The following is an 18026-nucleotide window of genomic DNA, read 5'->3' as shown; positions in this document are numbered from 1 at the left end:
AGTCTGTGTTTATGACGTGCACAGAGTCATATACATCGTGGGTAAGTAAAGGGCAAATGCCCTGATGTTATTTATGACCTATTTGAATAATTCGGCTAATAGGCCTATCCTCAGCCTATAGTAGGCCTATTTTCACATATGAAGTACCGCAATATGCAATCACCCTAACGAACACTGGCAGAGAACGGAGACAAACGTAGATCTTTGAGATGGAAGATAAAGCTGTAATGAGTCACATGACGCGCGCTGGAGTTTAAATGCAGTTGAATATCATCGTATTGGCATTGTCCGAGAAAGCCAGTGTAGCCTAGGTTATATTTGACCGTCCATGTTTTGGTGTTGATAAGGATATATAAACTATAAACTGTCTATTCTGAAATATCCGTTACAAAGATCTAGTCGGCATTGTTGACCTCCTAAAACAAGTATCCAAAAATACTGTCGCTTCTGTTAATTGGGATTCGGGTAAGGAAGGGAATGTATATGGAAGTGAAAGTGCAGCCTATGGGAAAGTGTTTTATTGCATTCTTTGAGGAAAGTCTGGCATGGAATTACCTTTAAGCAAAGGGCCATAAAGACATTAGGCTATGGCCTCAAGGCCTAGGCTATAGAATGCTTGGCTTGACAAGAAGAAGAAAAAAAGAAAAGTATGCTTTATGCCAATTTGCACTGCCAACTTTAAACAATTTTACAGACGGTCACAAAATTGGCAGGTTCTTAGCTGTAGAAAATATTATTCACTTATGCCCACTGACAGATTACAACTAACCATCAGTAAGTCTACGTCGTGAACAATTTAACCCGAAAGAAAAAAAGCAGGGTTTTAAAAATGTGTGTGTCTACCTACTAAATCTCTATTTATATGCTTTTTCGAAAGAATGCCAAACACGGCCAGAACACAACCTTAACAAAAGACAATAACAACAATGAAATGATGAAAAGAAGACAATCGGTTAAGCCTATCTATGATCTAAGAATACAAATAAGAATGGTAGTGGTGTGTTGATTCTGCTGGTGAGTTTGAATCTAAATCTATAATGTGAGTGAACTCTTATTACATAACTAGCCATATTTCCTTTAGGTGGTATTTAGCTGAAGGTGTCTGCTGGAGTAAGCTTGAAGGCACAATCTTCAAAATATATTCATGGAGGAAGTTGAACCACCTTATTGTAGTCGGATCCTTTAGAGAAGGGTTAATCTTTCCCATGCAAGCAAACTCCGAGTTGCTATCACAAAAATGAGACACTTCACTTCCTCTGATTAAATTAAATAATTGGCTACCAAAATGTTTGAGGGAGAGCGACTTCTGATGGGAGTATTAAGAGTGGGTAACATGTTCTAGTAGTCACATTTTGACTACTGAACCGTCTTTGTTCCGCCCAGAAATGTAATTGTATGTTTTACTTAACTTCCCCTTGATTTAATATAGGCCTAGCCGATTTAGATTAAAACATTAGCCGATTTAAAAATAAACACATGGAATTCTCCCACAATTGAGTTTAAGTGAATTGATGTTTGCGGTACAAAAGCAACATGTTACGTTGGACTAACGACTGGTCCGGCTAAGTAAAGCTTTTGGGATACGCATTTTAAGATAATGTGGCAATAAAGATCATCGTTTGACGCACGTAGTGCTTCCGGGCCCTTCTTTAACTGAATACAAAGGACATCCGCATGGTTTGACGAGCCCTTTATGGCTGATAATCCTGTAATTCCAAAGTGATTCAACTTGGCCTATTTACTCATGTGTAGCCTACAAACCTTTTGCCTAGCCAATGTAAAAAGATAGTTGTAGGAACATGTTCAAATTGAAACAGAGGGAGGACAGGGGAAAAAAGAAAAGTTAGCCAAAATGCCAGTGTGAAGTCTGTATCTGGTACCAGCCCAGGATTACAAAATTACTAGGCGCCAAGTATACTTGGCGGCTAGTAATTATTATTATTATAGCCTAACTAAAATATGTCAGGCTATAAGCTATGACTTTGGACGTTCGAAACCTATCCCCTTTGTCTCAGGGATTTTATCGCACATTTGTTTTATTGAGTTTGTCTTCCTATATTGTTTTGTGAATTGTGTTTTTTATAGCCTACGTGTCAGCCTACACTTATAGAATAAACTGTTATAAACCAATTAAACCTGTCAAACGTGTTTGGAAGATAAGATTTGCCAAAACACTTCACTGTAGTTTAGGCCATAAAATGTAATAAACTCACGCTTTTTGCCTTCCTGTCTCCACAGCTTTAGCGGAAGCCCAAAGTGGCAAGTGTCCTTGGACAAACCCCAGGAGGCAAGAACAGCAGCAATAAAGAGGAGCAGTTACAATACTCACTTCAAATAAAACCACGTCTGTGTGCATTCCTCATATAGATATATAGCTTCCAATGCAAACATTTCGAAAAGTCAACCCTAGCCTACCTCAACTACAACCCCCTCCTCAAATAGCCTATATTGGATGTAGTGATATGAATAAAATGAATCCCAAGAGTTATTGAGTCTACAGTAATTGAAACACAAATCCCAGACAGAAGTTAGTCTATCGACATGTCACAAATGACTGAATCCTGAGTTGCAACCATTGAACCAGTAAACAAAACCCAATAGTACACATTTCGGTTACCACAAAGCAGTCTGAAAATTGGGCAACTAACATTGGGGAGATGTGTAGCCTAATCAGTCTGGTAAATAGAAACACTAAGATTTAAAGAATCGTTGAAACAATGCCAGGATTTTTAAATAATAAATACTGCCAATACGACTTGCTACGTATGGCGAGGAATGTGAAATAATTTTCATTATTTTCATCAAACACTAGATGGCAATGTTGCCTTTAAGCAAATCATAGGCTAATAAAACTTTGGGCTTGAACAAGACGTATTGGTATTTATTAATTTAAACAAGAGATTGTTCACGTCAGTTGCTTCCCAATAAACTGATGCATATTCGATTTGTTGATTTACTGTATGGCCTATAATTGCGATTTCCATGTTTAGCCTTGAATCTGGCATAGGACTATATCAGAAATAATCAGAACAACTAGGGAATTATGTTGAGCTGTTTATTTATGCTTATTCCAAGGGATAATATGAAGGCGATGTTGTCAATGCAGTTAAGCAATTACTGTTATTGATACTCAGACAGACTATATTTTATTAATTTATTTATTCAAATAGAGCTATGATGTAGTTGACATATAGGCTCAGTGTTCCATTAACCACATGGGGATATACATTAAGGTCTGCATTTCCATACTGAGAAACCACCATCCTATCTACATCTTTAACACACGAGCCAGTATGCCTCACTTTATCATAATTTCCTCACTCTGTTATGTGGCACTACACTGACACTCTCACCCATCACGGTTGCCTTCCTTTAATATTATCATCACGTGGGAAACAGCCATCAGGATGTGTTTCCTTTTGATCAACTACAGATTACACAAATCCCTTTTTTTCCAAGCATGTTGGTTGCTCGAAAGATAAACTGACTCCGGACCGGGGGTGGAGACTCAATGCGCGGCGAACTGTGCAAAGCAAATTATGTTAGTGGAGATGGACTTTTAGTCTATATGAAACCTCCACAAATAACAGCCTACATCGACTTGTGGTAACTTCACATTTGTGCTCAGAATAGGAAAATAAAAAAATATCATTACATGACATAATGTTAATTCTGAACCAATAATAACTACAGAAACCCACTGAAACTCACCCACGTTTTCCTTGTCGAGTGACGCAAGCCCACTGGTCCCGCAGCTGCGAGGGCTGGAGGGAAACGAGGAGATATTAGGAACCAACTGGTACCTACATATCCAATTATCGTATTCAAACAGAATACCACTCCACAATAAAGAACCAAGCTTCCCAAGCTCAATTACACAATGTAGTATTGTGAGCGACCGATCGGACAAAAGAAAAGTGATACTGACAGAGCGCTATGAATAGGGAAAAGATGGAGGGGATAAGAACAGCAGATGTAAAGGCTGAACAGGTAGCCAACGCTCGGTGGAAAAATAAAACCCATGCCTGTAAAAACGTCGGTCGTGAAGCTTACCGATAGAGAAAGCTGGTTATCAGAGGAGACAACAGTAATAAGTTCATGTTCATGGAGTGGTAGTCACATGACAGGCTACAGCCAATCCAAGTTCCGATACAGTCGTAAACTTTTATTACTTGGCTGTAAATTTCCAACCAAACAGTCAGGAATGCGTTTCTCCCCCTCACTCTAGTGGACCACTACGAAATATTTGTTATAAAACACAGTCCACTTCAGTAATGCACTTGCTCAGGATGTATATCCTAATATCCGAACTATGTATTTTATTCATAACTTCCATAGCTCCCTTAGGACATCCACTTTCCCAAACTTCTAAAATAGGATTTGTTTAAAGCCATAATCTTCCATCGAAACATTAGTTAACATACAGTTTTTAGGACTATTATAGCAACTACCAAGTCATTATTAAAAAGGGCAAAATGTATACAAGGAATCAAGCAGACTCAGAGGCCTCTCCGCATGCGCACACATGCGCTCAAACAACCCCCGGCCCCACACGCACAGGCTGCAGACTCACTAAGCATTGGGTGAATTCGGGTAATCTGGGCTGCTTTTCCAAAAGCATTGTAAGCCTCGAATCCATCGTACGATGGATCTTAGTTTTACGGGATGTTTCCCAAAGCCATCAAAGAGGCTCTTGAAAATGCTCGTAGATTAACGGGAGCTCCAGAGCAGTCGTAGATTGCTAAATGCATTAAGAAAAGAGACTCAGTGGAGACACCAGTAGGCCACATGGATGCGTAAAGATGATTCGAGATGAAAAAAAGATAGGCTGCTTTTTTATATAGGCTACATATTATTTATTTTTTTACTGATAAATTAAACTGAAACTGGGATATTTTTCAGTGATACTCATGTTACACATGTCTTTAATCAAATGGTGTGCGAATTACGTAGGCATTTCATAAATGCATCAAAACAATCTGCAACGCTAATTGTAAAGTCATGACACCTGCTAGGCTATATGCACATGCCGACATCATGTGAACTATTTTTAACCACATAACCTACGATATAAATACAAAACAATAATAATATCACGTTTTTCTGTATCGACTGTAAATAATATATTTTGTGTAGCCTACCTGATTATTTAACGAAAGTCTTGAAGTGTCAATCACATTTCCGCATCCGGGAAGCGTTTTAAGTAGGCCAGTTCTTACTTCTACTACTTAGGAGACAGGTAGGCCTACAAACGTGAGTGAGATCGAAAATCAATCGTTATCGGGATACGCAGCCCAGGACAATTGTCAATCAGGAAGCTCCCATGAGAAAATACATGCAAAAAATGTCCAAGATTAACTACCCGAATTCACCCTATATGCTGCTTCATTTTGTGCTATGGGATGTAAATAAATGCAGTAGGTTATTTGTAAAACAGGGAAATAGCCTACACTTACACAACAACAATCCGAACACATTATTTGTTTTAGTGTATTGAAGAAAAGGGTATTTAATGCTAACATTAGCTATGGGTGGGAAAAACGAATGAATACAGAAACACTTCACATATTCTGTGTTGTCAGCCACTTTCCTTAACCTTGATGGCGGTGGCCACCATAAATAGCTATTATGCAACATAACAAAAAAAGCTTTCCCTGCAGCCTCATAAAATGTATTTTGTGTGATGGTAGAAAGAGCTAAAGAGAGGGGATTCAGAACAATTTACAATTAATAAAATGTACGCTTAGTTTTTTAGAGTGATTTCCACTCCAAACATGGAGTGGAAATCACACAACTATGTGTGACCTCTCACTGGGTTTGAAAACAAAGATCAATACAACAGTCCTAGTGTTAGCAAGGACTTACAATGAAATCCCGTAGCCTAGAACGCAGGTTTTATATGCCACCCATAAAATGTACAGGTGTTTATGGCCTCATTGCGGATGTGGTCTACCCTTAAAGCACTAAGGGAAACGAGTCCTAGACAATGCCAAAAGATAATTGGTGCTCTCAGGCAACTTCAGAGTGCCGTCTGTAAACATGTAGAAAGCGGATAAGGCTGGACTTGTTCGGCCAGGAGACTTGCTATTCGCTCGGAGAACAACAGTTTATAGGAAGAAGTCTTCAGTACTTCAAAGTGGAGTGTTGATTCCACTGGTGAGTTTAAATCTACAGTGTTTTTAAACAGTAAAGAGAGTAGGCCTTAGCCTAATTGTGTTTAATTAGACCTATCGGTGCATGTAGGCTATTTCCGACCAGGGCGTCGCCTAAAATTCGGATCAATTGGGATGGCAAATGTCTAAAACTTTTACATGTAGATGATATAGGCCTATTGCGTAGGCTATATAGTCCGAATTCTATAATATTTTTAGTAGATACAGAAAACGGAAGATATTAAACGAAGCCCCGTTTCAGACAACGTTTTTATATTCACCATCCAGTAATGCAGACATTTTCAAAAGGGCTTTGTTTTAAGCAATGGTTAGAAAGTCTTAATTCAAGTTGCATAAAATAGCCTACAATATTTTAAGTATTTGAATATTGTGGTCTACGCCAAAACTGAAACACTCCACAACTTCCACGTCCACTAAAATATAGTACACGATTATAGTCCTACTACACAACTTTACGGTGAGATTGAATTTTTTGTAAATTCAAGAACCAAAAATTCAGTTTGAGTATTTATTTTGCACAATTTCAAGATAATTTTCAAGATTCTGCTTAACTGCATCACAACTTGGTTTGACTAGGCCTACATGCATCAGAGGGCATGACAACACAAGTTTTCTATACTAAAAGAAAGTATTGGCTCGGTCTACTGTACACAACTATGAGTTCATTTAAAAAAATCTATGTGAAGTGCTATAAATATATGATTCAGTACTAAAAAAACAAATACAACTTAGTCGAGCCTATGGGTGTGTCCTCAAATGGGCATGTGGTTTATACCAGACTATCTTTCCAACAATGAGAGGAAACAGGAGTTTTCATTCAATTTATTTGAACATCTCAATGTCAAGAGTGTGCACATCACTTATGTTGAAAATGTTTAGAAATCAAGCTTATTCATACGAAAATACGAACATTGATGTTTCAGTGCAATACAAAAACTTTGATGATATTTCATCACCGTAATAATAAAATTATCATAAAGTAGCTGATGAATTATACAAGTAGGTCTAACTACACGTATTCGATGAAATTATACAATATTGGTGATATAAATGTGCGTTCCTTTAGGAAGTATAAGTTGTTGGTACACAAATTATCCAAAAATTGCGTGCATGGCGCGGACAGATTTTTTCTCCAATCTGTACACACATCAGGGACTGTACTCATAGAAACAAGTGCACAATGGTAGTGTCCTGATTATGTCAAGTCATTAATTTGCCAATCAGTGTAGCCTTGGTCAGAACTTATGTTTGAGCAGTAGCAGTAGTAGTAGGTAGTTTGGTTTCGCTATTCCAACAATCAAGTTGTCAGCTGGAAAACAAGATCCCAAATAGGTAGTCTGCTGCATTATACTGCTCAGAGGAAAAAATGCATGTTTTATAGATATTGAAGAAAGACAAATATGCATGGGCCTAATGCAAACAGATGGCAATACAATATTTACCTGGATATAGGCCTATTTTACATGATCGTCAATTCTCTATTGAATATTCCAAATATAGGTAGCATTAATTGTCCACATTCGGATTTGGAAACTTTGGAAACTTATTGGAAAATAAGAAAGTTCATATTTTCCCATAAACTAAGATAAACAGTCAAATGTTTTTCAGATAAGATCACACAGTTAGTGTAGCCTAAATATTGTATTTCAAATCATATAATAGCCTATTATTGATCCATATCTCCAAGTTGTGCATTAGTGATTAGAACATGAACCAAGTGCTTTACACAATGGGGATCAGAGCTTTTTTTCTCCAAATAATTTAATAAAAACGATTTACTTATTCACTTATTGTCTTAATAAAAGGATGGTCAAAAATGTTATTTTCATCTTTACAACCCACCCCCACCACCATACACACGCGCACCCTTTTCTTTCTCCCCTCTTCCTCATGTTAGGACCAAGCATATCACTTATACATTTAGAATAAGATTATTCTTTTGTATCTTCTTCGTCTCCAGTTTCCTTTTTATCAATCTGGGCTGCTACGGCGTCATCGTTGCACTCTTCTTCTCTGTCTCCGTCGATCTCACCCTCTGCTTTGCCCTCGGTCTCTAACTGTCCTTTTTGGCCTGGAAATTTGTCTTTGTTGTTCTCCTTTTTCCACTTCATTCGTCGGTTTTGGAACCAAATCTTCACCTGTCGTTCTGTTAATCCCAAAACGTGAGATACCTCGATCCGACGTTTACGGGTGAGGTATGGATTAAACAGAAATTCCTTCTCCAGCTCCAGAGTTTGGTATCGGCTGTAGGTCTGACGACCACTGCGTCTTCCTGGAGCTATGGTATGGAAAGAGCTCACATTTAGAAGGCATGATTGAAAGGTATACATTTACATGAATGAATAGCATATTTGTGAGAAAAAAATTATACTAAGAACTCAAACACACACACTTGTTGGTTAGTGGCCTACATCTAATAATGTTGACGCGGGTGCGTGTGCGCGTTATTGTGGCAGAGGTATAGCTTTTGAAGAGCTTGTTTGTTATATCCTCGCCTTGACCCTAGCTGTCTTTTCATCTAAGGGTTAAAAACACTCACTGTTTACTGTTTTCGGTTAACTTTAAGTTAATTATTTAGAATGGGCTTGAATGCATGGTTTACGGTGTTGTTTTGTATACTTTGTATCTGCCTTTTATCCAACAATTTACAGATATCATGTCCAATCATGACGACACACCACTGCAGACTGTGCAGTTTACTTTACATTTTAATTTACAGGTCAGTTTATTTTATGGAATAGGATATAGGAATGTGAGTTTATACTAACCATGCGGTCTCATCCACGGAAACAGTAGACTTGGAGGATTTGTTAAGTGGCCTTGTTCTTCTCCGATGTTGGTGCCATTTGCCGATTTACAGTCTGGGTATTGTGCCCCGCTAGCCTCTTGTTGGGTACCATAAAGCTGTTGTCTGGGCAGAGCTTCGTATCCATAAAATTTTGAGGCATCTCCACGGCAAGCCAGTGCGCATGGGTTCTGTTGGTAACCCGGTGTTGATATTCCCGGCGTCCCATGGTGGAAGAAATCTTGGACGTGATGAGGCGGATGCTGAAAGCCTGATGCTGCCGCTCCTGCTCCATACACCAGCGCATGGCTTCGTGTGACGCTTTGAGGGAACCTGCAATCGTAGTAAGTTGTTTCCAAGGTCTCGCCACCTTTATATTTTGAAAAGAGAGGGTTGACGAAATAGGAACTCATGTTTTTCCTAAATAATGTCACAGCTGAAGTACAGGCTGATGACAATAGCAATTATTACCGAAGTCCTTTTCCAAACCCCATACATAAAAAGCACGACACCACAAAACCATAAAGAAATGTACAATGACGGAAACAAATTGCGCCGGCTCCCTTACAACCTTTCTAGATGTTAGACTACTCAGATTTTTGTATACAACTAGCCTACTTATTTCGCCTTAACTTTTCTTTCTTTTGCAGCCTCAAGTCCGCCTTATGTCGTGAATGGTTAATGTGAGCTATAGCTAAAGCTGGCTAGCTCATCCAACACATTCACAAGCACCCCCTCCCTCCTTACACGACATAAACCACCTTCCTTCTCTCTCCCTATACCAACCTTCAACCTCCTCCCACTTGCACGGTTTACTCAGACGTCTACGGACCTGCAGAAACTGAATGTTGATTTAGAACTGGAAATTTAGCCTAGATGTCACGGTGCAATAGGCCAATATGTCCGTCTTCTGGTCCTGTCTACAAAACAGTTTGACGCTCATTTGTGTGTGAATTTCTTTTATTTTAACGAATATAGAAGTGTATTTTTTTGGTATATCAGATATAGTCCTTTGTTTTCTGACATTTACTTTGTACATTATGCTCCCTTTCTCTCTCTGACACACAGACACACTGTTTTGTCATAGTCGAGTGGTCACAAAACGTATATATGCATACAACATCTGCTCTCATTTTTGCTTATATTCTGCATGCTTCGAGGAGACATGTACGACATTTTTGGTTTTAAGTGAAGTGTTATAGGTATAGCCTAATATTTATTATAATTCCGTCTAATTCCGTATTAGTATACTTGTATGATGCAATTTTAAAACAGGCTTAATTTATCTGAACTTGATTTTATGAATGACTAAAAATAAACGTTTTGCCATCTGCCTTTGAGTTGTTGTAAATTGTGATTTATTCCATTCGACCTTCACCTTAGAAAATGAATTGTTTCACGATGAACAACAATAACAAAGGGTTATTCTAACGCAAACTCTACAGGTTACATCTGTGAAAATATATCAACATCAATTTAAAACGGCAAAGAATAGGCTCAAGACGCACTCGTTCGGGGAGTACAACGGCACTTAGGAATGATCTCTTGTTGAGTCTTGTTGCTCTTGTTGGTTAGTTGTAACTGACTTAAAACTACTGTACTTGCTGTGTAATATATTTTTGTTGCTTGCTTTTTCCCCACAGGTACACCCTTGCACTTTTGAGGTTCATGTTGTTAAATTGTTTAATTGTAACTTGTTCAACTACATGCTTTCATGGTTCTTCCCTTTGTGACTTATTTAGTTTTCACAATGAGGCTTCATGTTTTGGCTACCCACAATGTTTGGGGCTATCTCGTTGTTATTCACTTTTGTAAAACTCTCTTTTGGAAGTCGCTTTGGATAAAAGCGTCTTCTAAATGCATAAATGTAAATGTAAAACGGTCAAGCAGTAGTATAGTCTACTCAAAGCCTTTTCTATTTGCCCATGAATTATTTATCCTATGAATTGTAGTTTCATATTACCCGCGTATTGCCTACATTTGGGATAAGATTAGCCAAAGAGGTTGAAGACGTTGCACTTGTTTTAATGCCAAAGCCTCTGGCATAAAAACACGTTCTCAAACGTTAAATGCCTAGTCCACAGTGACATCTTGTGGCTAAACATACGTAGGTTAAATATAATCCATCACTGTCCTGTGCATTAAAATGGCAATATAATCCTTCTAAACATTCTGTCCAAGCCATGTAGCCTATCCCTCTATGAAATTAAGACAACCTTTAAGTATTACTTATTTAAAGATAGACCATTAAAGATAGGCTATAGGATATTATACTATAACATATCAAAATGAAGTGAATTAGCCAAGAAAACGGCCATCACTTGATGAACAATTTCAGAGCTCACGTCGTCTCTTGTAGGCTACATCTAATGCGTTACATCTCAACATTGTTCACAGTTATTATTGTAGCTAAAACTAGTAGTAAAACTTCTTATTGAAAATGGGAAAAGGATCAAAATAACGGTTTAAGTGGCTGGGAGGGATGGGTACATTATTTGTTCTAGTTATTCTTGTTACTCTTTAAGCAACTGAGATATTGTACTATCATTTTTTGTTCACCGTGCCTTGTAGCAGAGATACTTTGCGATGTTGCTTGTGAAAAATGACAGTTCATCTACTCTGACTACCGAAAAACTGTAGAACTGCTTCCAATCCTTGATCTGATTCTGCTGTAGACCTACTTTCTTTGGCCTATAGATGAACAAGGTTATTTGTACGTCGCTTCTGATATAAGCGTCTGCTTAATGAATGACATGTAAACATTGTATAGGCCTATTAAGTCATGACATAAAGACTAATATATTGGCCTCGTAAAAAACTACAACAATAGACTTTCTTAAACAGTACACTACAAATAATTGGTATAGCCTACTTTATACTCTTAACTTAGACATAAGTTAAGAGTATAACTTACAACATGGTATCTTGTTTTGTATTTTTTGTAATATTTGTATTTTTGTATTTTATATTGTAATTTACGGCAACTTATATTTTATTGTATATTAATTCTATTCTAATCCCACTTAGTACTGCTAGTTTATGTACCCTTAGTATAGTTAGTCCACATATTTAAATTTTAGGTATATGTTTATTGTATGCACCTTCCTGCCAAAGCAAATTCCTTGTCTGTGCAAACTTTCATGGCGAATAAATCCCTTTCTGATTCTGATTTCTGATTCTGATATCAATAATAAAAGTTAACCACCAATATAATATGCCCTAAATATAAATATTCTTTAAACATCTCCAATATGGATGCTGTTTAAAGGCTATTGGATGATATCATCATTAGTGAACTCATTTTGTATTGGCTTACATATGTCTATGAGCATAGCCTACTTGGATTGTTGGAATAGGCCTATGCCAATTTCGCATGGCATCATGTCAGTGTTTTGTAAGGAAACAGGCTGTATAAATTTCGTATCGTTGAAGAACAAAGTAGGCAGTAGTGAAGTTTGCCCCCTCCTTTTCCCTCCTACCACTTTCAGAGTCGAAAAACTATTGATAAAGGGCCACAGAGACGCATTTGAAGCAGACAAAACAAGTGTAATAAGGTTATTTTGAAAGAGGCACACCATAAGAACAATAAAGTAATTTAGCCCAGACGTCTAGCCAGTTCTGCCAGATTTTCTTTGTTCGATTGGATGCAAGACCAACAGCAATGCCTCAAGAAGTGTCGTAAACACCTACATTTCTCTGTGCTCCAAGGCGGAAATGTCCCACTATATTGGGCACTAAAATCTCAGCATCCTGTCAGGATTTTTTGTGGCACATCGAGAAGAGGGCCAATTCAGTCTAGTAACCAAGAATAAAGAAAATAAATTCTGAGAGACAGTTTTTCTTTACACTTCAAATCCCATTCAATTCTAACACAACAACACATGAGATAAACAACGAAGTCCAAAAACAGCATAGCTATACGAGGGGAAACAAATGCTTGTCATTTTGTTGCTGATAATAATGGCATATGTTCACAACATAAAGCTACATTACATAAAGCTAAAGAAATACTTCTGGTGCAGATTGAATATTTCACCACATAAACTCGAGGCATACAGAGGAAAAAGTAACAAAACCTCCCAAACGCATCATAAGACGAAGTTGGTCGTAGAATCCATCCAACGGCTGATCTTAGTTTTAGGGGCCATTTCCCAAAGCCATCGTAGCTAAAGAGACTCTTGGAAATGCTCGTAGATTAACGAGAGCTCCTGAGCAATCATAGATCGCTAAGTGCGTCTTAAGCAAAGAGACTCAGTGGAGACACCAGTAGGCCAACCCTAAAAACGAGGCTACATGGATGCGTAAATATAGTTCGAGATGAAAAAAACAAAATTCTTTGTGTTTTTTCTTTTATTTGTTGTACAGAAGTTAAACTGAAACTGTAATATTTTCTATGAACTAGGCTACCACATGTCTTTAATCAGATGATGTGCGAATTAGGCTAGGCCTACATGTTCATTTCATAAATGCATCCCGCTGATTGAAAAGTTATTACACCTGCTATATGCATACATGCCTACATCATGTGAACTAGTTTTAGCTACATACGATGGCCTATATATATAAAAATGATAACAGGGCCTACAAATTATGATATAGCCGTAAATGTAAAGCGTTTTCTGTACCGACAGTAAGTAAGAATTTTTGTGTACCGTGATTACTTAATTATTTTAGTTAATTTATTTAACACAAGTCCTGAAGTTGCGAAAGAACAATCACATTTCCACACAAGCGTCTTAAGTAGGCTAGTTCTTGAGACAGGGTTCTTGTTAAGAGCATGTTTGGGAAACGCACGTAAAATATAGGCTAACGACCGTTCGTTATTTTTCTCGTAGAAAACACTCTTAACAACTAAGATAAATTGCTATTGGGAAACAGCCCTGTAAGGCCTACTGTCATGAGAAAATATACAATAAAAACACGAGTCTAGGCTACATCTGCATGCCCTTTAATGTGAAAATAAAAATTCGAATATGATGTAGCCAAGTGTGTGCAGCATCTAAATACACAGGTTTTGTCACACACACACTCCCAGAAATAAAGAACATTAAAGATAGTGTCCCAGATCAGTGTCTCTCTAAACATCAAGCGAAAACTCTCAACAAGCTGCATACGGATACTGGGATACAATCGTATTGAGGCTTTGCAGTCCTGCGCTATATACCTGAATTCATCGGGCGTATTTGGAAATAGGAACTTTTTCATTTGGAGATATCAGGTGCCCTTGAACAGTGATATTTTGTATAGCTTACATTTTAAAGGCATATGTGTCAACGAGGTGCGTTATTGCTCATTGGTCTCCGTCTTCTCTTTATTCATCTTCTTCATTTTCATTCGACGATTCTGAAACCATATCTTGACTTGTCTTTCGGTCAGATTCAAAACCCGTGCCACCTCGTATCGTTGATCCCTAGTAAGATACATATTAAACAAAAACTCTTTTTCCAGTTCAAGCGTCTGATATTTTGTATAAGGACACCTCTTCTTCCTTGTTGACCTTGCATGTATCCAATTAATGACCGGATTGTCTATAAAATGGGAAAAAGAACACCATTAAAGTAGCCTATACGTTTAGGACAATAAATAGGTACACATTTAGCCTAACACATTCACAGGCATTCTGACAAAAATAGAAATCATTAGCCTACCATGATTTCCAATCAGGTGAAACTATCGTTCATTATAACTAGATAATAGACCTAAATCTATAGGAATACACTGATTGGCCTACAATCTGTATATAATCGTAAAATTCTCAGATCATCTTTAGAATCATCAACTGTGGCTAGCAAGGCACAGCGTCGTAAACTGGTGAGTGTGCCATTTGTTTTATTGGCTCATAAAATATTTTAAAAGCCTTTGGCTTCGTGTCTGTGCAGGTCTGCGACCGACGCAGCTAGATGCTTCGCTCTGACATTGCTATGTGTTGGCATGTCTGATTGTTCCTAATTAGAAGCAATGTAGTCCATGATTCAAATGATTGTTGTCTTGTATCTGATTGGGGTTAACCTATATTGATAGTCAACAATAAAAGCATGTCTATAGGCTACTGTTTAACATATTAATTAGGACCATAATAATTTAACAATAATTGGACGGTAAAAAAATTGCCGAATGCCTAATTTCACACTGTGTTACATTTAACATGAGTTTAACATTGTTATACGTTTTCAAATAGAACTCTGGGTTTGTTTGCCTATTCCTCGTGGCACTAGACAGTAAAAATAGCCGCACCTCAGGTTTAGCCTACACTAAACCACAGCTTATTCAAATATTAAAGGTAATAAACTTGAACAAATATGAAGATAACCCGGTGTGGAGTCTTAGAAATCTGTATTAGTCATTGACTATGCGATGTGAAACTTGTTTACAGAAATGTCTTCATTTTATAGTTCTTTTACAGCTTCTATTGGCGTTTGTGTTGACTAACACTGAACACTCAAAAAGACCCTAAATACACTTGTTAAAAATAAGAGAACGTAGATAATTTTGTTGTCACTGGGGGATGACAGAAAGAGGAGGAAAAAAGTCCATAAGGATGGACATCACACGCGAAACGATATAAAGTAATAAACTGACTTGGATGCCACTTACTCGGGTCTAGTTCTGGTTTGTCGTCTTTGTGCTTCGTGGGTGCCGAAACGTCCAGCTCCGGAGAAGGGATGTTCTGCTGTGTCTTATCTCGGATAACAACAGGCGAGTTGTAGAAATAGTCCGTATATCCTCGTGTACTGGAAGCAAAGCAATCACCGACCCTGCAATCCGTGAGATTATCGGTTTTCAGCCCAAAGTGTCTGGTGTTTACCGGGTAGCTTGGAAAGGATACTGTCCCCGATATTGGCTCCAACCATGAGCGAACATACCTCGAGTCCGTCCCAATCTGCGGCTGATGGGTATATGGGTGATAGACCACCGAAGATTGAGAGTGAACTGGGCGCCAGGACGAGGTAAAGACAGTCGGTTTTGGAGCAAAACTACAGGATGAAAAGTCTGAGCACTCTGGCACTAGTGTCGTCGGACGAGAACCACTGGGAAGAAGCTCGGGAACGGATAACCGCGACGCCAGCTGCACATCCTCGACTTCGTGACTGATGAGAGAATCCACATAATAATTGCTTATGGGACCCGTGGTTGACATGACGATTACCCTTAACTCTTTTCTGTTTTACATGCATCAGATTATTACATCGAGTGTATAGTTTTTTTTTTACCTTACCCCTAGAACAATCAAGTCAGGTAATTATTTCTCCCTGGTTTACTTTATTTTCATTGGCCAAAGCAGGACACGTGGTGGGACCTCTAACTGCAAAGTCGATTAATGCGCAAGCAAGCTACTGTCTGGACAGTTTTACTTGCACACCAGAACTGGTGTGAATATAGCAATGGTGCAAATAACTTACAAATTTGACTCAGTAGATCAAGAATTATGTTTATTCTCTCGTCATAGACCTACTCACATGTATATTTAAGACTATCGACTAGTTCATGGAGTAGAGGTATAGGCTAGTTGCCGACAGAACATGAGGTACTATTTTCCCATGCAGTTTGTATAGCTCATCACAATTTAAACATTTGGATGAACACAAGGGATCATTTCAAAGCAACATTTGGTCAAATTAGACTTTTGACCCATTCTTTCAGATTTTGTTGCATCAATACCTACAAAACAGATTACAAAGCCTATTAAATTGCTGACTTGTGTTATGATTCATGTAAGACTTTGTCTATCACATACACTTGAAGAACAATAAGTCTAAACATGGAGAGACCGTTCACGTTCATCTACCCTAAAGTGGTATGGGGAGCATTTGATTGGTAATAAATCTGTAATCAAAAACAACAACCACCTTTTTCATTTCGCATAAATTTAAAACCAATATGTTAAAATGCACCAAAATGTACCATCGTTACTATGATGAACTATCTATAAACTAATAAATTCGGGAAACCAGTGCTTTGTTTCTTCCTGAAGTAACCTAGATGTGGACAGCAAGTCTGTTACTCACAATTGAAATGTAATTGGTATTTTATAACCTTGTGCAGTCAATATCAAAATATAATTTTAAATAATTTCCTCTGTCCACAGAAGGGCATATGGATTTTGATTTATGGAGTGTGGGCTACCTTGATTGTCAAAATCTGTTTAAAACATGCTTCTCTAACCACAAACTTGTTTCGGCTGCCAAAACTCTCTTAGTCTCAGCACCAAGCCTAAACACACTAAGTAGGCTATGTCAATGCCAAGTTATCTCACAAAGACAATGCATGGCGACTTTGCCGTCTCTTGAGTTACAATGTTTAGTATCTTAGCTTTGGAGTCATACAAATTATGATACGAATAGGATATGCCTAAAGCCTTGGCTACATGAACTTCTTGTCGTTTTAGCCTTCTACGCATTGCGGTGCAGTGCATAATGAGTATCATGATCATAGTTCTGATGAGTTCTGTAGAACTATAAACCTGAGCAATCTAACAGAAAAAAGCGATAACAATATTTCAATTTCAGTGGAAACATGCATAATTACGAGTGATAAAACATAATCTGTGTCGTTGGACAAAATATTAATTGACTGCCAGTATCAATATTTCTTACTGTATTGCTTGAAAACGAGATGGTCTTGAGAGATAGAACACTGGACATGAATAAGAGAGACATAATTTCATATAATTCTGACACTGACCGGCCAAGAGGAGAGAAATATGTCACTGAGTTAGAGACAAGTCTGTGCATGGCATAAGCAATTATAGAATGCTTAACAGCATGTTGTACAAATACACACACCCTCTATATTTATATCTCTGGTGAAGGATTACGTTCAAGCCATCGGGGTCGCAAGAATGCTGTTTATTACGTACGTTAATTTGGTGGAGTTGGAGTAACATTCCATACTCGTAAACACATTTAAAGGCGCCTCCTTAATGTCTAACTATCAGGAAACGTTTTCATAGGAGGCCTGGTAGTAGCCTATAAGCACTGCATAAAGTTATGATCGTGGGTGAAGAGTCAAGGCCTAAGAAAATCTTCCATAGGTCCTTGTGGTATTTCCACACAAAATACATGTGTTGG

At 38.0% G+C, this 18026-nt stretch overlaps 3 protein-coding genes across 7 annotated transcripts in view; all 3 read right to left on the bottom strand.

Annotated features, from left to right (window-relative positions):
- Window positions 1-17628, bottom strand: part of LOC136951594 (homeobox protein Hox-C6a-like) — a 36349-nt gene extending 18721 nt beyond the window's left edge. The window contains exons 1-2 of one of the 4 annotated variants that reach the window (XM_067246095.1): window positions 17553-17628; window positions 3712-3764 (exon numbers count right to left, since the gene is read on the bottom strand). In XM_067246095.1, the coding sequence (XP_067102196.1) occupies window positions 3712-3764; window positions 17553-17623 (124 nt within the window). In that variant the 5' untranslated portion in view covers window positions 17624-17628. Of the gene's footprint in view, window positions 1-3711; window positions 3776-3928; window positions 4030-4053; window positions 4204-17552 lie in introns of those variants that run through there. The other 3 variants (XM_067246104.1, XM_067246113.1, XR_010877770.1) reach the window with 3 other exon arrangements.
- Window positions 6981-9638, bottom strand: LOC136951576 (homeobox protein Hox-C8a-like). The gene is made up of 2 exons (XM_067246060.1): window positions 8942-9638; window positions 6981-8451 (listed from the first exon to the last, which is right to left on the bottom strand). Exons 1-2 carry the CDS (start codon window positions 9369-9371, stop codon window positions 8105-8107), a joined length of 777 nt encoding a protein of 258 aa, XP_067102161.1. The 5' UTR covers window positions 9372-9638; the 3' UTR covers window positions 6981-8104.
- Window positions 13214-16121, bottom strand: LOC136941927 (homeobox protein Hox-C9a-like). Of its 2 annotated transcripts, XM_067234600.1 has the most exons (3): window positions 15785-16121; window positions 15553-15628; window positions 13214-14486 (listed from the first exon to the last, which is right to left on the bottom strand). In XM_067234600.1, the coding sequence occupies exons 1-3, from the start codon at window positions 16094-16096 to the stop codon at window positions 14242-14244; spliced, it is 633 nt and encodes a 210-aa protein (XP_067090701.1). In that variant the 5' UTR covers window positions 16097-16121; the 3' UTR covers window positions 13214-14241. The 2 variants fall into 2 exon arrangements, with proteins under 2 accessions (XP_067090701.1, XP_067090692.1); XM_067234591.1 differs by having other exon boundaries at window positions 15553-16121.
- Window positions 17629-18026: the final 398 nt, after the last annotated feature.

The sequence above is a fragment of the Osmerus mordax genome, chromosome 1 (genome assembly GCF_038355195.1).
Source record: "Osmerus mordax isolate fOsmMor3 chromosome 1, fOsmMor3.pri, whole genome shotgun sequence".
NCBI lineage: Eukaryota > Metazoa > Chordata > Actinopteri > Osmeriformes > Osmeridae > Osmerus > Osmerus mordax.
Note: the sequence above shows the minus strand (reverse complement) of the source record. Positions and strands in the feature narration are given on the sequence as shown.